The sequence below is a fragment of the Siniperca chuatsi genome, linkage group LG6 (genome assembly GCF_020085105.1).
Source record: "Siniperca chuatsi isolate FFG_IHB_CAS linkage group LG6, ASM2008510v1, whole genome shotgun sequence".
Classification (NCBI taxonomy): Eukaryota; Metazoa; Chordata; class Actinopteri; order Centrarchiformes; family Sinipercidae; genus Siniperca; species Siniperca chuatsi.
Window position 1 is genome coordinate 2,573,393 of NC_058047.1, and position 26,574 is coordinate 2,599,966.

The window sequence follows — 26,574 nt, forward strand, 5'->3', positions numbered from 1 at the left end:
TTAATGTAAAAATGTAATTAATTACTCATAACATATTACTAATTGAAGAAGTACTTACATTACCATTACTAGTTAGTTACATTGCTCGTTACCTTACTTTCGTTACTCAGCCGTCAGCTCCGTCAAAAGTGCCCTTAAACAACTCTAAAGCCTACACACCCACACGTCTGATATTCTGTACTTAACACATGTAGAAATACAAAATGACATTGAGGTTTGACAAGCAGTCAGCCTATGTTTTGGAGGTATTTACTGAGCATCAAGAGCTAGCTTATCATTAGCCTCGTTGACAGCACGCAGTATCATTTCAGAAGTCCTGTCCTCACAGTGAAGCTGCGGGGTTAACGCTTAACAAAACCAGGTGATTCCTGAACATAGTCTTACCAGTAGCTAATATTAGCAAGAAAGGTGACAATACACAACATTTAAATAAGACAACTTCGGAGTATCTAACATTAAAGCATTTTATATGGATCTAAACTTTGCTAGCAGAGCTTAGCTGCTATCAAATAAAATATAACTGTTTGATACGAACTTTTCCTAAAACTTTTGCCTTTGTTCAGGTGATATGTATTTTAACAGTACGTAGACACCGGGTTTAGTCTCTTAAGTCTCTGACACAAATGTTAGCATGCTAACAGGGGTTAACTGTAGCTAGGCTAATGCCACATAATTACAACTGGGAAACTAGGACTTTTCTGAAAGCTCGCATTTATCCAACTTGGCACATGAATAATACAGATGTCATGTCAGCAAAAGTCTGTTGTTCAAGGTAATTAACTGCAAATTTAATGGATATAGTTACTGAGAGACTATACACAGTGTTTTTAACCCTCACACGTCTTGATTTGTTGATCATGTGAACGCTCGCAAGCTGTAAACATAGGAATCTTTTCAATGCTAACTTACATCCCACATGAAGGCAGCATCAACACAGCATTTGCAATGACTACTGGGTATTGTAGTAACATAAAAACAGTCAGAACTTAACTCTCAGTCAGCAGGGAAATCTTTTAATTTTCTTAGTCAACCCTGGGTGTGCCTGAACAATTTTCTGCTCATAGAAATACAGGCAACATTCAAGGTTGTCACAACACTGACAATAATGATTTTAAAAAGTTTCAATTTAAGTTGGTCAAGGTTGTCAAATCACAGACAGGCTCAGTGCTGTCTGCTACAGTGAGCTTTCCAGGAACAAAAAAAAGAGGAAGAAATGCAAGGCCTGTTTGAGCGTTTCCCTGCTATCTGGAATCAGAATGTACAGGTACAGTGGATATATAGAGGTCGTATCACAGACGTAAAAGAGGCTCAATGACCCAGTGAAGGTCCCCATCTCTTTTGAACTAAAGGCTGTCTCGTACTGTGTGCTGTCCAAGGCCGCAACATCCAGAACTGACACCGCAGAAAGACGCACTCTGGTTGAACTTGAACTTGAGCCACAGGAAATTTGAAGGACAAAATCAATCCCTTGTTCATACACAATGACGGCAGTATGGTTTAATCAGATAAAGCTGTACTTTAATGTACTACAAAAAACCTGTGTTCAGCTCTGTGCATTGTGTTTGCCTGTTTGTGATGTGTGTGTGCCCTTGCAGCAGCATTCCAATAAGAATCTCATTACAGTACAAAAGCTGTGTGATCATCTGCTCTCGCCAGCATTACAGCACTCTGATTCAGTCAAACAAGCAATTTTCAGACGAGAAACTGCAATGGAATCCAGTGGATTTGTGGAAAATCTGGTACCGGCTAATCCAATGGCAGTGATTAAACTAAAGCAGAGAGAGTTAGAGACTGATAGAGGCAGAATTGGCTGTCAAACTAAGAATTAGAGTACAACAGAGATTCTTATTTAAATCAATGCTTTTTGAGAGGAGAGCTTCCACTTAAACAAGCAGTTCTCCTGGAAATAAACAACAGGTTCTTGAGGAATCCAAAGCTAATGTGTTAACGTGGTAAAGTATTATTAGACTCAACACTGCCATGGCAGCAGCCAGCATTTCTGCTCACACCTGAAATAATTATCTCCATAACCAAATGTCAGAATCTGACATTCAGTGCAGTGGATTACAGTATTTACTCAAAGTGAAACATGGGTTTTAGAGATAATCTGACATAATGCAGCTGAAATTAAAGGAGGCATTATTTGTTTTCTCTGCTTGCTGTGTCACATAATATTAATGTACAGTTTGCATAAAGCAGAACTACTGTCTGAGGTAGGTGGTACAACAGTAGACAAATATGCAGTCTGAATATGATATGTGGTATGACATGAGCAGAGACACAAGAAGCTCCAGGGGGAAAAGGTGAAATGGTTACTGCTCTTGCAATGTTAATGAAAAAAGAAAAGATCGTCTAAAAAACATTGAGGGAGAAATTTTGTTATTAAATTAAACGCACTGATGGCCAGATCTTTTGACAAATTAAAACATGTTTTTGTTGTTGTCAGGTGTACCGCATGCTAGTACTAAAAGGCTTCAGAATGCTGCAGCTAGAATCTTACCTAAAACTAGAAAACTTGATGATATCACACCAATTTTAGCTTCTCTTCATTGGCTCATGTCAGATTACAGATTACAGACACTTTAAGATGTCTGCATCTCTCCCTCTCTCTACCACTCCTTGCTGTCAGTGCCTCTCTCCAGATGTTTGGATCTGGATCTTCATCATCCAGGAGATTCAGCCTCTCCTCTTGCCTCTCTCTCTCTTCCCCTGGTGTGCCTGTTGTCCATGTCTCTCTCCCTCTAGGCGTCTGTTCCTTTCTCCTCCCTGTGTGAATGGTGTGCTTGAGTTTGGCCTCTTGTGTGTTTCTGTAATTTTATTATGTTGGTCTATTCTGTACACTACTGCACGTCTGTCCGTCTTGGGAGAGGGATCTCTCCTCTGTTGCTCTTGCTGAGGTTTCTTCCATTTTTTGGGTGGATTTTCCTCATCCGAATCGAGGGTCTAAGGACAGAGGGTGGCGTATGCTGTACAGATTGTAAAGCCCCTTGAGGCAAATTTGTGATATTGGGCTATATAAATAAAATTGACTTGACTTTAACCCTTGATAAGATTAAACAGACAAAATGGCGAAAATCAAACAAACCAGCAGAAAACACCAACAGCTCAGGTTTAGGAGAAGCATCTGTTGAACTAAATAAGCAACACTGTGAACACATCATTAGAAAACTTAAACTACAGCTTGATGTTGATTGATGTGAGTGAAAACAAAGTTAATTTTATGTTTAACTGTCGGTTTAACTGACCGCAACTTTCTTGTGTCCTTTTAGTTTCAAACGTTTGGGTTGGTCCAAATGAGAAAAGTCAAAATGTCAAATGAACAAAATGTTAAACGCCACTGCTGTACCCTCACTGGGAGTTGTTAACCACCAGGGCTAACATGTCAAAAAGGAAACACATGGAAGGATATTCACATCTTTTGACTGTTTTGTGTGGCTTCATGTTCTCATCTGACCTTAGAGATGATCATGTTTAAACCCTTGATGCAGAAAATCTCAAAGTGGAGACAAACAGTGGAGTCGCTGTTTCTTAATGCATCAACAACAAAACTACACTGTGTCTTTTTATTGAATAAATTATTCTTCATCTTTCATCTCACACACTCACAGACAGATAGCCAACTTTTCCTTAAGCTCCTATTATATGTCCTATTAAAGAAACAGACCAATCAGCAAACATGAAACACACACAAATGGGTCATGGGTTTGCTGATTCATGAAAAACCAACCAAATATCATGGCAGTTTGTGAAATAGTCCCGAAAGTTCATCTATAGATTCGTGAATTTCCTCCGCAACATGATGATGGAGGATCCTCATTGTAATGAACTTGTCTGTTTTTGTGTATCACCACGAATCTAAAGCAGCTGCACATTAGACACACACACACACACACACACACACACACACACACACACTGAACTTCTGAAAACACAACTCGACAGTAAGCCAGTCATTCTCATGCTGTGCAGCCAAAATGTGTTCAGAAATGTGAAGACTTTAAGGACTTTTCATCCATGTTGGCTTAAACGTTAAACTGCTCGGTAGGGCTGGGTGATATAGCTGAAAAATGTATCACGATAAAATGTTTCATTTCAGTCGATATCGATAATTACTGATCATTTTTAATTACCTATTTTTAATTAAGAGCAAGAGAAAAAAGGTTGAATTTAACGACTTTATTTAGAATTTAACCACCACACTTTTGAGTTTCAACAACGATTACCTCACTGTCTGCACTCATTTTCTCTGTTCTCTGTTGTCGTGTCACATGTTGATGGTGCAACTGAACAACACATCTGATAACAGCCAGCCAGGTGCACTGTGTAAGAATTAAAGATTTAAAACGTTCAGAAATTAACTAAAATGATCATCAGAATGTGAAGAAATAACTGTTTTGACATTATTTCAAAGACCTCTATGTATTGTGTTGCAGAGATATCTACTGAAGTTAGCATGCTAACCAGCTAGCCCCGGCCAGTCCTGTCTCGTAATAACTCTTCAAGAGGTGATAGAATTCGTTACACCAGCTCTCTTCTGAATTCTTCTTTTTCTGAACTAAGACCATCTCAACTGCCTTGTTAACTCATCTTAAAACACGCTTCATTAAAACTCAACAGAAACAAAATAAAACTCTGATTAGACTGATTAGTCTTTCCACACTCTTTTCACCAATTCTGGTTTGGTCGAAATAAATCTTTAATTATCCGAGTTAGATGTGAAAAATATTCTGGCTCTCTGCTGATCGGCTCTGTTCGCTGCTCTCCTGCTTGACGCCTCTCCTGCCCACTCCGTCTCCGGAGTCAGAGTCCTGGTCGGAGCCGCTGTAAATCACCTCGGTACTGTATTCCCTGTCGTCAAACTAGTCTCTGTCGGTTCCGGTCCGGCCGCACCAGCATTCCCCGCTCTGTCCCCCCCGCCCTGGGCCTGAAAACCTCCTCCTCCTCCTCCTGGCGGTCTAAAGCTCTGGTGCTAGGACCGTTAAATTAGCTGCACAGCTAATTTGCTGTTTGTGTGTCACTCACTCTTAGCAGCTCCATTATCAAGGGATATGATAGGTTGTTTATGAGCCAGGGCGTATTCATGCTTTCATGACGGTTTGCATTTAATGCATTAAAGTGAATCTATCGAACATTCTATCGAACTATTTTCGTATCGCTATTGATGACGTGTCTATCGCAGGTACATATCGCTATCGTTTTATCGCGCAGACCTACTGCTCAGAAAAATTAAAAGTTGAATATCTACATTACCATGACAACTGGGCCAACTCCATCTGCTGATGAAGATCATGTGATATGGCTGAAAATGCCAGAACTAAATCGACCTTGTGGTGAAACTATCTTGTCAACTGCTGTTTTCAAGGTTTCAATCTCATGACTAAATTTGTATGTAGAGATGAGTTAAGGCATTACAGAAGCTGTAAGGAAATTTATTTGGTAAGCTCTTAGTGCAAACAGGACAACATTCAACACATCATACACAAAATGACTAAATCGCACTGCATGAATACAAATAAAAAAATCTAATAAAGATGTGCACGTTAAAAAGACCATAATAAGACCAATACAAAACAGGAAATAGATTAACACAACTAAAATAAAAAGACAACGGCAACTTTACACAAGTGCTGACCAAGGCCAGATTATCATAACACTCCACAACAAGAATATTAGCAAAATATAGGCTAATGAAGCGTGCACTGTACCTGATGGGTACCTAAAGGCAAGAGGACAACATAGGGGCCCACAGCTCACTTTTGCCCAGAGGCCCCCTACCGTCCTACTCCAGCCCTGGTCCTGACAATGTAATGTTGAGGAGTTGAAACTGCCTCCATTCTTCACATTTAAATCTGAATTTATTCTTCACTCAGAGTCAAAGACACGACTCTGTCTGAGATGAGTCCGTTACCAGCATGTGAAGAAAAGATGTCAAAAGATGTGACGTCAGATGAGTTTCTGCAGTCACAGCCATGATTAAAGGAAAAACTAATGTTTTATACAAGATGATATCCATATATACAACATATAAGCGTTCTTTTGACACATTATAATGCTGTGTGTTTGTACTTCTTATGTAGTTAAATTTTTAGCTTTGTGACCAGTTTAATGGCAGTTTTAGTAACACGTTAAAGAGGGCAAGATCTGAGGAAATATTTAACATTTAAAGACACCATTAAAGACATTGTAACTGTTTGTGATGAAATATTTCTGCTTAAAACTTTATTACACTTTTTAATGCAGATAGTGGGTTTATGTGTGTTTATGTACATACAGGCATGTTTGATTGCTTTTATGTGTATTTGCCTATAACAACAGGTTTTACTATGCACTTTATATGTATTAGGGCCATATTTCTTTGTGTGTTTTTTTCATAGAAATTCTTAGGAGTTATTGAAAGATGCATTTTTCCACTTTACATACAGGCTACAAGTTTTCCCTTTGCTTCAAGTCTTTGTGCTAAGCTAGGCTAAACACATTGTAGACCTGTCTCTGTACTGGATGCACAGATGTGACTGGTATCTATCTTATGTGACGCCTTTGTATTATCTCAGTATTATCAGTTTGTTCCAGTGGACTCGCAGCAATCAGTGGATTTGGTCGCATACAGTAGGTGAAGTACACCCACGCAGAGCTCAGTTGAACTGACTATTGACCAATAGCACAATGTCTTGACAGTGCTGACCTTTAATGGAGCGAATAGCCAAATAATCCAAAACAGAGAAAGGTAGCTATCATATCAGCAGTGTCTACCATCAAATGTTATAAAGCCTTGCTTTGTTAGAGTATAAAAGCCATGCAGCATGGTCTGCAGTCAGTCATGAGACATGTCTCTTGAATAAACTGTGTGATTGAGCTAGCTGGCTTGCTAACTGATAGTTAGCTAACTGGTAGCAAGCCAGCTAGCTTGGCTATTTTGGCTGGCTAGTGCCAGCATGATCGTGGCTAGCACAAGAGCCACATTAGCTTGCCAACTAGCCCCACAAGTCACTATGAAACCAAGCTTCCAGCACCACCTATTTTGTGAGGATGCACACATTTTGCTGTGCCACAATCTGGTGTGACTTGGCCCTAACAGAACTGCAGGGCCAAAAAGGTTGATGATCTAACACTTTTCCAGTGTTTGGTTGGTTGGCTGGTTGACCACAATATGTAATTGTTTTTGGCATCACACAACAAAACATATAAAAGACTGAAGACAGATATCAGGAATAACACTGCATTCACACATACAGACACAAAGCAGTAGGCAGTCTCTGCCGTCTCAGTAGCTCTGTGTGTTGAGCTGAGCACGTAAGTCACATCCTCTGCTCCGACTGGACAGTTGTGTTCTGACGTAGCTGTGACGCCCAGAAATGTGTGGTCACATTATTTGGTTAATTATGTATATTTTGTACAGTTTTCATATGTATATTGCTGTAGAAGAGCCTTACTTATTTCATGTGGTGTAAGTTTATGTTTCCCTTGTGGCGGAAATCGGATTTCTGCCAAAGGGGGCATCGCCTCCTACTGAGACTGCATGGTATGGCCCTCAGCCGGCTCTCGTCTTCAGTCTGGCAGAAGTGAGAGAAGGAAGCACACTACCTGTTGCCTGTCTCATCATTTTCCTGTTCTTTACAGAACAACAAAATTGTAATCTGACTACAGGACTCACGCTCGGAGCCTGTTACAGAGCCACCAAACTGCACACAAGGAAGATTTCCTGTTGTACCGTTTGTTTCCCGAGAACAGAATCGCTTTGCTTGCCAGCGGCGCTATTGTTTTCATTTCAAGCAGAAAATGTTGCTGCAGTAAGATCCAATTAGATCCTGCTAGGGAACAGGTGTACAGTATGTATAGACGATCGGGGATCATCACACAGTTACACATTCACACCTGGAAGCTGTCCAGTAAGCTTGTCACTTACTGGGTGGAGATGAAATGACATTAAAATAAAATTTAAAGTTTGTGTCTGTATGGACAGTTCTATGTGTTTGTTTTTCTGGTCATTTAGAGACATTTTTAAGGTCTGAGGAGGGGGCTTGCTTTAAAATGTGTCCACTTCTGCTCTGAACGGCAGTTTGGCAAGAGAGAAACAAGAGAGTGATGTACTAAAAAAAACTATGGAGTAAAAAAAAAATGGAAGAAAATAGCGACAGAAATATTCATTCTTCACTGACCACAGAAAAAAGTGGACAGGGTTCAGCATGTGTGTTTGTATGTGTTTGTGTTTGGTCCCTGGGGTGATCATCTCAGTCTGAACCCTCTAAACTTATACTGTTTCTATACTGAATACAGTCAAATATTTCCCATCACTGCTGCTGTGCAGGAGTTTGCTGGTGTGTGTGTGTGTTTTTGGAAATGTATGTGTTAGTGTGTGCATATTTGTACAAGTGAACCCGCTCACCTCTCCATCTACCCATCTGTCCTTGGCTCTGCTCACACACTGATATCACAACATGTACTCAGAGAGATGCAACAGGACGGAGAGACAGAAAGAAAATAATAATATACAGAGAAAAAGAAACGGAGGTGAGGAAACTCTGGAAAAAAAAAAAACTGGCAGACGGAACAAAGTGAAGTGAAAAAACTGAACAGACTCAGACTGCAGAGAGAAGTTCATCCAAAGGCCAAAATTTAATAATAGTTGAGACAGAATCTGCATTAAAGGATAAGTCAGCTCCTCTGTAAAAAAGCACATTTCTCACACAGTTCTGGTTTTTGTTTGACAGTCTCAGACTCAATGTGCCGCATTCATACAAAAACTTGTGTTTTCATTTTTCTGTATGTCAGATTTGAAAAGCCACCAATCTGATCTGAGAGAAGCCTCGTCAGTGTGAGAGTTGGTCAAAGTGGAAAACCTCCAGTTGCTGAGTCAGGACTTAAGATTCATAAAAAACATCAGACCAAGTATGCTTTTGTACTCTAGAAATGCTGCATCTTGAACAGAGATATGACTTTAAAGAGAAATTCTATTAAAAATGATTTGATCCGTCCGTACTGAAAATCATTCAATCTTCATACTTTCTGATAACCTGAAGTCTGGCACTAATGTTGACTTAAATCATCCACAATCTACAATTAATAGATTTGTGAAAACATTAAGGGGAGGAATTACCTGTACTAATGTGAAATTCAGGATAATGTACATTTCCAGCACTAACAGAAAAAACTGTATTCATTCCACTTATTAACTCCAATCACTTCTAGTTTGCTGCTTTTTTGACCGCTGTTAAACTACTGTCAAAGAAAGTCAACACATCCTTCAGATGTTTCAAATTAAAAGACTACCAGGAAAGGGAGGAGTTATGTCTTTCAAGTGACTGGAGAACTTTTAATGTAAAAGCTAATAGTAAAGTAGCTTAATAGTGAAATAAATGAAATAATGGCAAAGTAGAACCGACTCAAATTAAGTAGTGAGCGAGGGAAATGAGACTGGGGAGCATATTTCTGTGTTACTGCACCATCAGGCCACCAATCCCAGCCAAGGAGCTGTCGGGATTTGTATGCCAAAAAGGAAGATCTACCTGTAAGGCTAAACTCGGGTAAAAACATTTGCAAATGTGCCTTCTCGGGGACACACTGTGATTGTGGGTTAGGACTAAGAGTAAGACATGACTAAATAAAACAGCTTGCAGGTGCAGAGTGAGAAGAAAAGAGAATAAAACATGTCAAAAAATGAACTGTGTGGTGAAGCCACAGGTATCGCCTTAGTCGTTCATGTTACAGGGCAACATATGGCAAAGATAAGAATCTGAGACAGGAAGTGAGCACACTGAGACGAAGAGAAGAGAAGAAAAAGACACATACATACGTACATATGTATATATGGAGGTTATCAGGGAATTTACATATAGTAAATACTGTATATCCACAGTATTTGCAGACAGTGGGTCAGGTTGTGTGTTTTCAGCTGACATCATTGAATGGATGCTGGGAGCTTGTTTATTGTTCTTGGAGGAGGAGGAGGAGGAGGAGGAGGAGGAGGGGGAGGGACAGCGCTGGAGAGAATTTTCTGTGGGTGTCATGTACATTTTGAATTTAGTCGACTTTGACCGCTGCAACTAGTAGTTGCAGCATTAAAAATCTGATGTGTCATTATATGGTGGATATGATGGTTTTTTTATTCCACGTGTTGAGTGGTGGATGGGCCAAACAAACACAGGACTTTCACCAAGGAGACCGGGGTTCTAGTCCTGTGTGAAACCAAAAGTAAATGATGTCTTTACAACGTTTGAACACTCATTTATTCTATCACGTAACTGAAGTGCGTTGTACCTCATGTAACTTAAGCCTAACCAAGTGGTTTTTGTGCCTAAACCTGTGAGTGCGACCGCCAGTGTGACAGTTTATTTTGGCTCCCCGCAGCCCTGCCATCCTTTGAAGCAGAGGGCCACTGACCCAGCTTCAGTACGAGTTCGCGTGAGAACGTGTTGTATAAACAGCTGTGCTGTGCTGTTGTTTCTGACAGGCTTTCAAAGTCAGGGAGAAAGACAAACTTCACTTGGGATGAGTAAAGATTATGTACATGTCGCAGAGAGGCGTATGCATTTACACCTTTTCAACATCTGGCTAGAATGGTTCGAGACAGTAATTTGTGGCACAAAAGTAGTCAGTTCAGTAAATATCAGCAGTAGTGTATCAGCAAAACTTCAAACTACCTGTATCCACCATCAAAAACCCCAACTATATCGCCAGACACAAATGTCAAAATTGGACAATTCTGCAAAACAATAAGAACATCTATTAAGTCCAGTGACCCCTTTATCGAAGTTCTCTAGCTCTCTCTACAATATCACCACAATATGGTCAAGGTTAGGGAAAGACTGTGGTTACAGTTACTAAAAACACAATTTTTGAATTTTACCAAATTCTATTAAGACACACTGACACACCTCTGCAGCCAGAAGCTGTTATGTTTCCACCTCACATCTATTGTGTGTCAGTGTATGAGTGTGTGTGTGTGGTTGCACTTCTTCATTCCCCAGCTGACTGTAAAAACACCTGCTTCTGATAGGCTATTGGCAGGCGCCAGAGGAAGATGATGACATCACCTCTGACCAATAGCAGGGCCGAGACCGACAGACGAGAGGAAGGACTGATGTGGAGGATGGAGGGATGGAGACGGAAGAAACGGACGGAGAGATGGAGCAGAGGAGCTCTGTTAATTTGTGTTTTGCTGAACTCAGCGGCTCCTGTCACAGAGGTAGGGAGGGGGAAAAGAGACGTGAGGAATGAGTGAATAAAAAAGGGAGAGAAAGAGATAGGAGATGAGAAGGGAAGCGAGAGGGGGATATTGAAGAGTACATAAAGGAGGTGCAGTGAAAAAAGATTTTTTAATGGTTCCAGGGCCGCAGATTGGTTGATAGGTTGTTACCAGTGAGCAGTTAACGGATTGGATGGGAGGATGGGAAGTATGTCTCCATCTATCTGAACCAAGAGGTGGATGGAGAGGAGAGAGAGATGAGAAAGAGGTGAGAGAAGGAGCAGAGGGTTCTCATAATGTCAAATGTAAAGTTTGAGAAATTATTAAACACACAAAAATAATTATTGATTGTTTATGTGTATGCATTAGCAGACTGAGCTGTAGTAGGTCTCTATATGTTTGTATGTACGCTGTGGAGCATGTACTGTTTATGTGTGTGTTGTGTATGTGAGTGTACAGTTTGTGTTGAAGACAAAGTATATTCTGCTACAGTCTGAGCCAACATGAGTCATCATTTCCAAAGCAGAGACTGCCCACTCTGTGCCTGACCAGTTGGCACAGTGTGTGTCTGTGTGTGTGTGCTTGTTAGTACACCCATGCAATCATCATGCAAATTCTAACTAGGTCAAAGTGTACAAACAGACACACAAGACACTGACACAAATACACACAAACCCAGCAGTGATGAAAATGCCCATATGCTCACTTACTTCATACACACATACACACAGAAATGTTGGTGCTTCCATACTTGTGAGGACACTCTTTGACATAATGTATTCCCTAACCCATTAACCCTTCACCTAAACCTTATTCTAACCTTAATCCAAAAATCAAGTCTTAACCCTAAAACAGCCCTTTGAAGAAGTGAGGACTGGACAGAAATGTCCTCACAGTCCAAACATGATTTCACATTCTACATATGTCCTCACTTTCCTAAAATGTCCTATTTTAAAAAATGTGTTCCAAATTTTCCAAAATGTCCTCAGTTTTGCAAACTGTCCACACTTTCCAAAAAATGTCCATACTATCCAAAATGTCTCCACCTTCCGTAAAGGTTTACACTTTCCAAAATGTCCCAGATTTTCAAAAAATGTCTTCACTATCCCAAATGTTTTGACTTTCCACAAATGTCATCACCCTCAAGGTCTAAAACTCAGTCTGGTCCTCACAAAGATAGAAGTACAATCACACACACACAGCGTTACTGGGCCAACACACTGAGCGATGTGTGGGCACGGCAGAACCAACCGGCTAAAAAAGGCTAGCTATCACCATGGCAACATCCAGGCCGTGTACCAATCGGAGGTCAAATAGATGAGGTAATGTTCTAGAAAGCTTTCTTAGCCTGTGTGACTCTCACACACCCGCATGCACACACACACACACACACACACACACACAGGTACACACACACTTACTTTGATATGAAAATACTGTACATATGCAACAACCAACAACATAGACGAATAAAACACACACACACACACACACACACACAGGTACACACACACTTACTTTGATATGAAAATACTGTACATATGCAACAACCAACAACATAGACGAATAAAACACACACACACACACACACACACAATTAGGCGGGATCAGAGGCTGTGGAATAACCTGAGAGTGCCTGTACAATGCAACAACTCCCTGTTACATAACATTATTCCATAACTCATTCAGCACATACACAACAAAGACAGGCAGAGCACTGCAGCAGCCCTGATACTCTTCCTGCACAGTGACTGTGTTGCATCATGTTCAAATAATGATCCATGAAACATACCAAACCAGTTCTGCAAAACACTGATACAGGCCATTAACTCTTTTTTTTTTCTTTTAGTCTTGGACATTATTCCTGTCAGTTATGATGACAATGAAGCTGAGGTCTGTTTTAAGTGTCCAGACGTGCAGATCTCCTGGTTAAACCTTGACCTGTGTAGTTGAAGGTTCATGCACTTTGAACCCCTCTAAAGTCCCTTAGATTGCAGCTATGAAGTCAGTGAAGAAAATCTTGACTGATGAGTATGATGGGCAAAACTATGAAAACAAGTTGTAAAAAACAAACAAACAAACAAAATCCTTTAATTATTTTAGAATGCATCTGCACAAACATAACTTATCATCCCATTCCCATTTAGGTATAACAGTGTTATTAAAGTATGAATCTTACAGTTAATCTGAAATCTTTAACTTTCTACACATTCAAACTACATCCAAAAGGTTTTCCACACTTGCATTGGTTAGTTCAAAGTCCATCTACATTTATCTACAGTCTACTTCTCTTTGTATAACCTTAATGCTTTTTGTTCGTGGCTACTGACAAATGAACGTAATAAAATCAGAGTTACACAAAGTCCCAGAATCATATTTATTAACCCTTCCTCTCAGAGTCATAACACACAGACATCACACACATTCTGGTTGAATCGATAATCTCTTTCCGGGAATAGCGATATACTGTTTGATAATGAATCTGCTTAGAAAGCAAAGAAAAAAGATGCTCCTTATAACTTAACTTGCCTCACAATCACCAAATTTAGAAGATATAAAGATATTTCCTTGTGAATTTGCACAAGAACCAGAGGGTAAAGAAATACAGGCACAAAAAGCTAAGAGACTGACTCCATGGCAACATTACACATGGAAATCAGTTTCCTTTTGAACTAGCAGTACAGGTTTTGACATAACTAAGGTTAAGCATGGTTATCCACATGTACAATCTGTTGCAATTCAATACAACAGCTCTGCCATTCATTTTATCTTTATAAAGTTTATAATGATAAAACAATGTATGTAACTATGTATTTCTCCTCTTTACCTTCATCTTATCTGCCTGTGCAACTCAAACCGACAACTCTGATAATGAGAAAAGACACGTAGCGATATTTCTGTATGTAACAGCAAGGCAAAAGGAAAGAGACATGTCTTTCTTTCTCTTTGCCGTCCCACTTACCTTCCTCAGGTTTTCCCACACATCACAGTCATCAGACCATCCCTCTCTGTCCTCCAACATTCAAACCAAACTTGTCCTTCGTGTGTGTTCACAACTTCCCAGCCACATGTCAGAACAAATCAGCACACAAGCCACCTCTTTTCATATATATTCCATAAGATCTGTCCGTGTGTATTAGACCCCTTACTGTCCATAAAGCCGGTGTGACTGCAGTAGGATTTCTCTCATGCAGCCCCCTTGCTGTCTCAACATATATGTGGGGGTGTGTGTCAAGCCTGCAAAGTACCTACATGTCAGTTCTTTTCAGTCAATTACTTTCAGTATGTGCATATCTTTGGCCCCATGCTGACCTCCCACCACTGCCCATGGAGGCCAGGTGTGCGGGTGTGTGTGTACGTCTTCTTCTACACCAAATCTATTCTTGCTGCTCAATATACTGTATTCGATTTGCAGAGCTGCAGACAATAGGGTGTGCACTGAAAAAAATATCCATCATAAGTCATTTATTCTCATTTTGGGTCTTATGATCCTGACTGCTTAAAACAAAATAAAAGTAGACTTTTATCTTCTGAATGAAACATTTAAAGGGTCAGGACTTTGAAGCTGCACCAGGAAATATTTTTATAAAAAGCCAGCAGTCTCCTCCCTAATATCAGAGCCAGCAATGTTGCAGATTCCATGAAAGTTAATTAAAGAGCAGTAGACATCCCATAAGTTCATGGAATATTTGCCCAGATAAAGCTCTTGCGCTCAAACTGACAATGAATAAGAATAAATCTTAAGAGTTTATCTTAGAGGAATTTGAGGGGAATTATTATTCATTTTATTATTAATAATTATTGAACTGCTACCTCTCACAGCTGCCAACAGGCTGATTATCTGCAGCTTTAACTCAGTATTTCAGGTATCATACTCACTTGTATTTACTTTTTTATCTAACTTGGGCTAAGTTTGGAACAGAGGTAACAACTTTATATCCAAAGAATGCCTTCTAAGCTGAACTGGATCACCAATATTTATAAAGAACTGTGGAAGCAAATTTCCAAGGACAACCCGCTTGCTTCTAACTGCTACACGACTTGATGCAGTAGTTTGTTAGTGGTATGCTGGCACAGGAAATTCTTCACTGTTGTTGCAAAGTTGCAAACATGGGACCAAGATGAATCTATTCCTTAGGGTGCTCTCAGAGCTAACCTGATTGGTTAGGACAGTCTCTGTCTGCTTCCAAGTGCTTCGTTTGTTGTGTGAAAGCAAACGACCAACCACAGGTTTTATGATTCGTATACAGTTTTAGCATCAATTCAAAAGCTAAACTACAATTAAATCCACCTGCTGATTGTAAACTCTCGAGGAAGCGCTCTCTCAAGCAGTCTATATGAGATGTACTGTAATTGTGCTAAATTACATGACAAGTTAAATGAAAACATTTTCCGTACACTGGACTTTGATTCCCCGTTGGCGTCCATATAACATTAATGATGTAGACCACCACACCACCAAAACTGTCCAATCAACGAGTCAGTCCATATTACTGTATAGCGTCTTTCACACATGCACTGCAACCCTGAACTTATCTAGACATTACCCGGAGGAGCTGTACGTGAGAACGCAAATGTCCGAATCAGTCGGACTGGCCACTAAACAAACTTTACCCTGCCAGCACCCTAGTACAAAGTCCATGCAATGTCCGATTCAGCCCATGTGTGAATATCTATCTATCATGTGACATGCAACCGGAAGAATACAAACATCCTGCCTGTATACTGCGATTTCCCCAGCGTACGTTTTGCGTCGTGTCCTGCTGCACGCTCTACCCTGGCTCCACCCCGGCTCCACCCCTCGCCTACACCAAGCAGAGTATTTCCAGTAGGTGAGAATGCGTCTGACATGGACTATCTCCCGATGTGTGCTACGTGTGTGAAAGGGCAATTGATTCTCAGGACACTGTCCAGAGTTCATATGAGAAAACGGCTGTGTACTCCGATATTTTTTTCCAAAGGAACCGAACTACAGGTGTGAAAGTGGCCTTAACAGTCGGTCATGAATTACCTGAACAGAAAAGTTCCTTTGAGGTCTTATTGAACAGCAAGAAAATGACTTCTTATTGAACAGCATGTAAAAAAAAACGACAAATCATTCTTGCAAGTGGTCATGGACTCCGACATTCAAGAATGAAAATGGAGACAACGGATTTGTCACAGCAGGAAAAGCACAGGAGCAAATAAGATAATAATGCTAAAATAATGAATCAAATAATGATTCCCGGTGTGCAGGTGAGGCAGCATAAATAAACATAAGCATAAACGTATAAATGATGAATGAAATATCTGCACTAAATAACCTTTTTCCAATCACTAGCATCATACTGTAGCTGAATAAGTGTTGTGAAATAGTGTTGTCCTCCCTCCCTCCCTCCTTTCTCTCCTCTCTCCAACTCAAAGTAGAGCCTAGAGTTCCCCACCATGCTCCCCCAAAAAAAGTACGGAGTCAGAGCACTCCCTGGTGGTGCCAAACCTGAACTTCAGCAACTCAAACTTGGTCAACTTTTTTGTTTGAGTGAGTTCGTCTCCGTTCAGCCTCAGCAGCCTGATACGACCCGGTTCAGCCTCAGCAGGAGTTTGTATTGGTTTAAATACAAAGAGGAGGGCAAGATTCATCATCAGATTCGGGAGGTTTGGCTGTTGGTGATGAGCCACTTGTTGAGATTCACAGCACTTGTAAGTGTTGCTGCCTTTTAATGCGAGTGAACAAATACCACAAAATATGTTGCTATAGCTTTGTACCGGCAGAGAATCTAAATATATCACACCACTACACATCTTGAAGATCTGTTTTTCTTACTTTAAGTTGTACACTTTTCAGACATGGAATCTGCAACATTGCTGGCTTTGTTTATCTGTTAAAATAAAGGCTTTATGTCATTCAGAGACAGCTGTCTGTTGTGTACAAATGTTCGTTATGGCTCTAATCAAACATGACAGGACAGTTACCGATAGAGCCACAATAGCTGTAATGATATTTGGCACCTGGTGCACAAGAAGGAACGGTGGTATTGAGTTATAATATTGATATGAAGGAAGAAGAGTGTTCTCTGTTCTCTCACAGGGATGGATTTACTTATTTTGCCACTGAATGTTTATCTGCGTGGTTTAATTAATGACCGTTCTGAGTGTGAGGGACACTCGTCCTGCATTTCACTGGTGGATCATTATCAAATTCATTATTCATTAGATAGAATATAGAATTATGTTGCTTAATTTATGAAGTCAGATGGCATCCAAGCACAGTTAAAAAACTGTGCCTCTAACCAGCTGCTGGACATTCATACTGTAAGCAGTTGGCACAGATCAAAGTTAAGCTGGACAGACACTGCATTTTTACTAATCTTGTACATTATATTAATACACACTACACGTTTTAATCGGCCTTTCTGCACGACCAGAACCTGTGACGTTTATGCTCACACTGTACGGATCAATTGCCCGGCCACGACAGGCGTGCTGCATGGATGTAAATGTGTTATTGGGTGCTCGCTTATTCAGACGAAGAAGTGCACGTCTGAAAGCGGCTTTACTCTCTCGTTTGCTCCATTTCCTCTCTCTTTTGTCTCCTACTGGAAGGCTTTTCCCTTCACCCCTTTCCTTGACCTGCCCTACTTCAACATTGCAAGATGTAAAATAAGTTACATAGATGAGAACAGGCAACAGCTAGCAGCCTGATGACAAGCTGAGAGTATATTACAAATGATATAACAGGACACGGAGACACGTGAGAATCCAGGAAAAAAGCAGTTAGCTGTGTCAAGTGGTGCTCAGAGGGAGATACTGAGCCCATCACAGGTTTCCAGAGCCAAAAACAAAATCTTCAAACTGCTTGTTTTGTCTGACCAACAGTCCAAAACCAAAACATATTCAATTTACGATGCTATAAAACAGAGAAATGCAGCAAATCCTCACATTTGATTGAATTTCTGTCCTTCAATAATTGACTAATCTGGTGGAGTATGTACCTGAGTCCAGAGCCTGTCGCAGCTCTGCAGGTCCACTGGAGGCTACTGGAGGAGCTCGATACAGAGACTCACTGTTCAAACCTGCAGAACAAAAAAAAGAAGAAGAGAGAGGAAGTCGCTGTGTGTCAACATGAAAACATGTTTCTCCTTTAGGCTACTTACTGATTGATATATACAGTATATATTATACTTTACAAATGATGTAAAGTCTGCTACTATGGCTCCAGGTTACTGATGTTGAGTTAAATTACATTTTTCATGCAGTCCTGCTGGATTATAAAATGCATCACCTGCTGCCCTTACGGGATAGAAATAGATAGATAGAAGCTGATTTTTTTTTTTTAAATAAGCTGTTGTTTAAATACAGTTTAAGCTTTTTCCAACTGTGAAATGAGAAGATGGATATCAGTCTCACAAGACTGGTAGCAGTGGAAAACAGCTAGCCTGCCTTTCTCCTAAGGCAGTACTTCCAACATGCAACTCCCCCTACAATTTCAAATAGCTGTTTTTACATTTCTGGGTATGTGCAGGAGGTTAGCATTAAGCTTTAGAGGTGTTGGTAGGCAGAGTTTTTTCCCTTTGGACAGAGCCAGGCTAGCTGTTTCCCTTTCGCACTTACCACACAGACATGAGATTGTTTAATGTTGTTCCTCGAATAAACATGCTCGCTACACATCTGCGTTCATGTTTGTATTCTCTCACCGTGTTTCTCAACGGCCTCGATGAGTCTCAGAACAACCGCAGGAGCCACTTCAGACAGAAGCTCCGCCTCCACACCTGGGGGGGGGAGAGAGAACTTTATTATCATTATTAATTAACATAAAAACAACCACAGCTCCCTTTATGATTTTCTTTCTTACGACACCCCCAACTATTTATTTATTAATAATGTTAAATAAACTCCAACTCATTAACTTTTAATGTGCCTTCTTTGCCTTTTATTATTCTTATTATTTTACTTAGGAAAGAAAACCACTCCTTTGGGTGCTGTTTTACTCCATAAACCGGTTTCTGCACAAAACAAAATGACACCGTGATTTTTTTTTAAGTCAGGCTGTGAGATCATTATGTAAAATATTAATTGAAGTTTTCTTTGTATTTAATTAGTATTGTGTTTGGAAATCATCACACATCATTAACATTAAAAGATAATTCCGGTTTATTACAACTTTCATTTCATTTGCGTAGTCTATGTCTTACACTACACTGAAGGGGAATTGTTTTGGGGCTGTTGGTGGATATATGTAGTGGGGGAAAAAGATATTAAAGGCCACGCTGAAGAATAGCTCAAATACTTTCCTCAGCCAGTTATTAGACCAGCAAGACCGAGAGCCTTTACCTAGCAATTTCTGCAATCCATCCATCTAAACAGATAAACCAGGGAATGTGTGTGTGTGTGTGTGTGTGTGTGTGTGTGTACCCTCCAGGGAGTGTATACTGCTGCCCGAATAACCAGCGCGCACCGACACACACACACACACACACAGCAGGGTAAAGACCTTGTAAATGTCAGTGTTGAGTTCATGCTCAGGTCAAAACTTGACATGCCACAGGCTGATGGCATGTCACACACACACGTCTGCCGCTTGTTCTTCATCCTCTGAAAACTAGCATCCAAAGATTTTTACACAGACCTACTGTATATGTTTACCATGAAAATCATCAGATATCTGCAAAAATGTAAAGATTGTGCATGTGCAGTCTGACAGCAGCTAATCCGCTGGAGTGGATGTGAAAAGGCTTAGCAACATGTGGGAGTTGATTACAGCCCACAAGCTGCAGCAGCAGCTGTCATAACTTCCACTATTGGGAATCAATTAGAAGAAAGACAGGATTCTCCAATTAATTATTACGATGCAAACCGCTCAGCTAATGCAGGATATATTGTGATGGTGGAGAACAGAGAACGTGGAGATGAGGTGCTGGAGGTATGAACACACCCAGTTCCATTGTCACAATCACATTTTCACGTGGAACTCATGAGGCTGTATTTTCAACCTGTAAAGTACACAATGTGCCTGGCACCGAACTGGTTCAGAACATTATGAAAGGGGCTGCAGCTAGCTGTACTGTAATGGCTCACAAGCTAAATTCTGTATAATATTTTCCACAGCACTATTTCTGTCAGTACAGCAGCAGTCATGCCATACTGACCGCTCTGCTGCTCGGAGTTTCTCTCTTCAACCAAAAATGCAGATTTAATTCACTCTTTCCAATCGCTTTAACTTTACCATCCTATGGAACGCTGTTAATTCAAAAAGCAGATTTGTTAGAGTTTTGAACCTTCACCTTGTTCCTTCTTTGTTGTACATTGTACTGAATGCAGATACAACATCTCTACCAGTGTACCGTAATAATCTGTACCTGTCTTTTTCCATGTTCTATCTCTTTCATCTTTCATCTTCCTGCCTCGCTCATGTTTTCTCTTTTCCTCCCTCATTTCCTCTACAACCCGTTCTCATGTCTTTCTTCCTTTCATCCCTTTTATTCATCATTTTTTTCTGCTCATCATTTCCATTTCTGCTCACTTCCTCTTTCTCACCCTCACTTCCCGGCTCAGCTACTCCCTCGCTCTTTTGTTGTGCTGGTGACAGTTGTGTCATATCACACACACACACACACATGCAGCCGAGTGTCAGTCATGCTGAGTTAAATGACACTGGTCCTGTGATGCTCACACACACGATCCAATTTTGTCGAGGAAACAACAAGCACACATATCTGCCGTGTTTACAGGTGTACAGACCTGTATCTGCTGCACCGATTGTATTTTGTATAGTTTCAGGTGTGTGTGTGTGTGCGTGTGTGTGTGAGCAACAAGAAGCGGCAGAGGTCGTTAAATGTACAGTGCTTCCATTAACATCACTGTCACAATGCATCACAGAGGGCAACATCTCACCCAGAGGAGAGAAAGGGGAGGAGAGAAAGAAGGAGAGGATAAGAGAGGAGAGGACAATAGAAAAGAGAGAAGAGAAAAAGGAGGACAAACAGAAGAGAAGAGGACAAAGGGGAAGAATGGGAAGAGCAGGAACTTAAGAATGAACAAAAGAGGATGAGGAAAAAGGGAAAAGAACAGGACAAAGGGGACGGGAAGGAGAAAAGAATACAAAACAGAATAGAAAAAGAGGACAAAACAGATGAGAAAAGGACAACAGAGAAGACGAGAAGGGAGAACAAAAGCAAAGAAGAGAACAACGCGAGGAGAAGAAGAAAACAGAGACAAAAGAGAGAAGAGGATAAAGGAGAAGAGAAGGAGGGAAGAGGACAAAAGGCAGATGAAGATAAAGAGAGGACAAATCAGAAGACAAAATGGAAGAATGGAAAGAGCCACAGAGAAGAAGGGAAAAAGCAAAGGGGGCAAAAGAAGACAAGAACATAAAGAGAAGAAAGAAAGACAACAGAGAAGGGGACAGACGAGGAGAGGACAAAGGAGAGAGAGAAAAGAAGAGGAAAAAAGCGAAGAGGACAAGAGAAGACAAGAAAAAGAAGAGGGACAATAGAAAAGAGGACAAAATACAGGAGAAGAGAAAAAAGAGGATGAAAAGAAGAATAGAACAAAAACATCAAAGACAAGGACAAAGGAGATGAGGAGGAAAAAGACAAAATAGAAGAGAAAAAAGAAGTCAGCAGAAACGAAGAGAAGGGAGGACAAAAGCAAAGAGGACACAAAGAAGAGAACAAAGAGGGAAGAGAAGAAGACAACAAAGACAAAAAAGAAAAGCAGAGGACAAAGGAAAAGAGAAGTAGGGAAGAGGACAAAAGGTAGATGAATAGAAAGAGATGACAAAACAGAAGAAAAAAAAAGACAAAACAGAGGAATGAAAAGAGCAGGACATAGAAAAGAAAAGCAAGGAGGACAAAAGAAGACAAGAACAAAGTGAGAAGGAAGACAACAGAAAAGAGGACAAAAGGGGGGACAGAAGAGAAAAAGAGGATGAAGAGAAGAGGACAAAGGAGATGAGAAGAAGACATAACAAAAGAGAAAAGATGAGGACAACAGAGAAGAAGAGAAGGGAGGACAAAATAGAAGAGGAAACAAATAAGAGAAAACAGAGAGAAGAGACGACAACAGAGAAGAGGACAAAAAAGAATAGAACAAAAGAAAAGAGAAGGAGGGAAGAGGACAAAACAGAAGAGAGGACAAAGGAGAAGAACGGAAAGAGCAGGACAGAGAAGAAGAGAAGGGAGGGCAAAAGCAAAAGAAGACAAGAACAAAGAAAGAAGATAGGAAGACAACGGAGAAGAGGAGCAAAGAGAAGAGAAGAGCGGCAGATGGGAAGAATGCAGCTGAGCGTCTCTGCAGCAGACGGCAGCTCGTGGCGAGGACGCACACAGACACGCAGCAGGCAACACACTCACACACAGTCAGTAAGCACTGTACAGCTGGGACAGTGCGAGAGACAAAGACACACAGTGTGTGCTGTGTGTGTGTGTGTGTGTGTCAGTATTTAGTCCCCTCCCCTCGCTCGGCCACTGAGGTGTTCTGTCATTCAAACATGCTCCATTGCTCTGAACTGCATAGACCATATACTGCACTGGTATACACACACACACACACAAACATACACACATACCCTTCTCTACCCGCTGTCATTCCCCTCCTGCTGCATGAACACAAAGAGACAGGAACACACACACACACACACACACACACACACACACACACACACACACACACATCTGCGTTCCGCCTACAGACAGCTGTGGTCTCTGATCAGCAATATTTGAAAATGATTTATTGATCAGTGTTGGCTGATTTATGTAGTAGACCCTGAACCGCAGTTCTTTTCAATTTAAACTGATAATACACACACACACACACACAGACACACACAGACACACACTTGAACATAAACCTGAACATCAACGTAAGTGGGTGCAGTTATAGACAGAGAGAGACGTACGGTGCCTATGGGGCTGCAGATAAGTCATACATTAGGATATTCTCTTGATGTATAATGCATCACATTTAGGTCAAATGCTTAAACACTCAGTATGAATTAAATAAATTTATTTTTGATGTTCACAGGAGATTCTAAGTACGTTTGATCTTTATCCAGAGTCCTTCTGCAGAGTCGAGATTCAAAGTCTCTGATCTTTCTCCTGTTTCTCCAGCAGGCAGGCTTCAGTCCTGCAGTAACGTGCAGTGACACCAGGGGGCAGCTGACTCCAGCCCTGGCTGGACAGGACTGTGACCTTTTCTCTGAAAGCTGCTTCAGAGGGAAGTCACATTTAGCAGTGAGCGGTTCAGTTCTGTTGTTTCAGGAAGAAAAAAAAATGATTTCCCACAAATCGTTCCCATATTAAAAGTGACTGAACGAAACAGCTCTGATGCCAAAATACAGTTTGACCTGAAGGTGAACTGACTTGTGCACCACGCAGAACTGTTACTGTTGGGAAGTACGAAGGGAAGAATGTATTTAACTCAACTTAAATACATTTGTATGCATGCTTTTTCTATATTTTGTCTGATCTGAGTTGTTTCAGTTGTTTTCCCACTTGGTGAAAATTTATTCCCAGACTTGAATATTAATTCATACTACCGCAGAATCAAGGGTTCACGTCCGAACTCCTTCCGGGGTTAGGAAGCACTTTGGTTAAGATTAGGGAAAGACTGTGATTTCGCTTAAATGTCAATAGTTCATAAAATAGTGCTGTAGTCACTATGAGTGGATGGTGTATTGCAAGATTGCCTATTTCTGTAGAAAACAAATAAAGTATGTTGTCAGTGAACATTTTACTCATATGTTCAGTATCAACATGTCCTCATTATGTTAATAGAAAACGGAATTCGGTCGGCATTACGTTTCCCTAAAAAAATATTTGCTGTTGCAAATTAGTTGTATATAAACGTCATTTCCAGGAGACAGGACTGGTGTTCATGGACAGTACTTAAGTATCAAGATTTTTTCTTCTTGCTTCAGCTTGACCTGGTATCTCTGTGTGTCCCATGTGGCTGCAAACATGAGTTCATAGAATCCCAGGGAGATGCCCATCTACCCTCTGAGTCTGTACTCAGCTTGGGTTGTGATTTGCTGAAGGAATGCCAACTCTCTCTGGATTTGATGTGTGTGTGTGTGTGTGGGGGGGGGGGTTCTTCTGCTGAGGCCAGACCTTTGTCCTGTTCTGCCACAGCGTTCAATTAACTGTGGGTCTGGATACGAGACAGATAGACAGGTAGGTAGAAGAGAGAGAGAGAGATGAGGTGGAGAGCTGAGGTGACCTGCTGCAGGCTGCTGGAGAGTGACGGCCGTATCCTGTGACCAATGTGAAGGCTTGAAATGACGATCTCCTCTGTACCGCTGCTCATATCATTTTTCCCCCTTCTTCCTTCTCCTCCTTTGGTTGCCAGTTGCTCCAGTTTCTCCATCTCTTCCTCGTCTGCTGCTGCTCTTCTTCCTCTTTGTTTCTTTGTTCTGTACTGATCTTTGCTTCTGCTCTACCATTCTCCAGCATCTCTCCCTCTTTTAGCGCTATGTCTCCAGAGCAGGTTCAAGTATTTTTGTGGCCTTGAACACCACATGTACTGGGAAATGAGGAGGTACTTAAACAAAGACAGCTATGACTATCATCCATCTTGCCATGCACATGTTGAATGTTTGCTGTTTCCACTTGTTCTACTTGAAATGAATTTCCTGCATGAGCTGATTCTGCAGCATTATGACATCAAAGCTGCAGGAAATACTATCTCATGTTAGACCACCTTGCTCCATGCTCTTATTGTGGTGCAGTGATTACATTTCACTGTATCACTGTAGTTTAGCAAACAATTGAGAGCTAATTTAAGTGCACAAAAGTGCATTGACTCATGCATAACTGGCGAAGTACACGGACACTCAGCAGGTCCAGGATTTGCTGTCAGACTGTCAAGTAGAATCAAAAACCAAGTTTTTAAATGGTCAGTTTACACAAATCAAAAGAAACGAAACATATCTTCCCACTTAACCTCAGTTGTTTGCCATAGAGACTTTATCTCCAACTGAAACTTCTGCCAGCCCAGTACAGTGGAGGTGAATGGAATTTTACATGTGCAGCGCAAAACATTTCAGAATTGCATTAAATGCAAAACTCAACAGCCACGTGACTTTCCAGAAACAAAGTCCTGAGTACTCAATTCCTGAACGTCACTGTTGATTTCATTAGTAGAAACCGGTTCCCATGAAAACGTTTCACCTTTAAAACGAGTGCTAGCTTTGCATTTTCGTCCCAGTTGGTGTAAACAGCCTGATGTTTCTTCCTCATATGTGTTGAATCTTAACGGAAAGACCCTGTGCAGTGGTGACATTAGCAGCTAAGCCTCCGTAAAAAGCCCTGTGAAACCTTGAACCTCCATCTCCTCCTGACCGATCTCCCACGAGAGCCCCCTGCTCCGAGGAAACCCCGCCTCTCCGCTCCCCAGGGGCCCCGACCGACAACCAGGGCCACGAGGCCAGAACACACTCACACAGGGTTACTGTATGGGCACACTCTGACACAGACATATGCATACATTAGCATACATGCATACACATACACTCATATGTATGCATGCAAACATGGACACTGCCTTTGTCTGGAAATTCAACTAAATGCTATATATGATGTCTTTCACACAAACAAATGCAAGTCATTTATTTTGCTTTGTGACCGCATTACTGCTGTGTTAGCGTACCCATTTTCAATATCCAGCTTAAATGCACATTATATCTGTCCTCTAGGCGGTACAGCACCGTTTATACTTCAATATGAGGTTCCACTTGTGCTAAAAATATGTTGATGCACATATTTATTTCAGTTTTTATTGCCTTGACTTGGAAATCACTTTATCACATCAATGAAATCACATTAGTCCTCATTAAATGGTAAGGATGTCAAACAGATGCCGTTCCTCATGCCAGGATACACAGCGCTTTAGGCACGAACAGAACCTCATGAGGAATAAACTAAATCAAAGTTATGTATAGTTAAGTACGGTATACAAGTAATTGTTAACACATCTTTGGCACAAATAGAACCTCATACATTAAAGTCGGCATCAAACATTTGAGTTTATGTACTTTAAGTTACCGTTGACCACATTTTAAACCCTGTCGTGGTGTTTGGATGTTTCCCAGGCAGCTACTGGTTTCCATTCAATTTACTACACTATGAAAATGAACTTGCTGAGACTGAACGCGTCCTGTGCAGTTTTCTTGTAAACAGACAAAGGTTCCGTTTACATTCAGTGTTACTCACCAAAACAGTGTGTATCCTTGAGCTCTAACAAACGTGTGAAGTGCATTTCCTTCCTCAGAAAAAAATTGCCAGGCTGATTTTTTAAGTATTTTTAAACCCAGCATTGTTTACATGTGTGCTAGCTTGCACTCTTCTTCTTCCCTCTCTTTGTTGGCGCATTGCAGCATATCTTGGTATGTTACTGCCACCTGTAGGTCAGTGAAATAA

General features: G+C 40.8%; 1 protein-coding gene across 2 annotated transcripts in view; it reads right to left on the reverse strand.

Annotated features, from left to right (window-relative positions):
* pik3r3b (phosphoinositide-3-kinase, regulatory subunit 3b (gamma)) overlaps positions 1-26,574 on the reverse strand; it is a 226,430-nt gene that overhangs the window by 135,846 nt on the left and 64,010 nt on the right. For both annotated transcript variants that reach the window (XM_044199321.1, XM_044199320.1), the window contains exons 3-4: positions 18,856-18,930; positions 18,154-18,234 (exon numbers count right to left, since the gene is read on the reverse strand). In XM_044199321.1, coding sequence (XP_044055256.1) covers positions 18,154-18,234; positions 18,856-18,930 — 156 coding nt within the window. The remainder of the gene's footprint in view (positions 1-18,153; positions 18,235-18,855; positions 18,931-26,574) is intronic.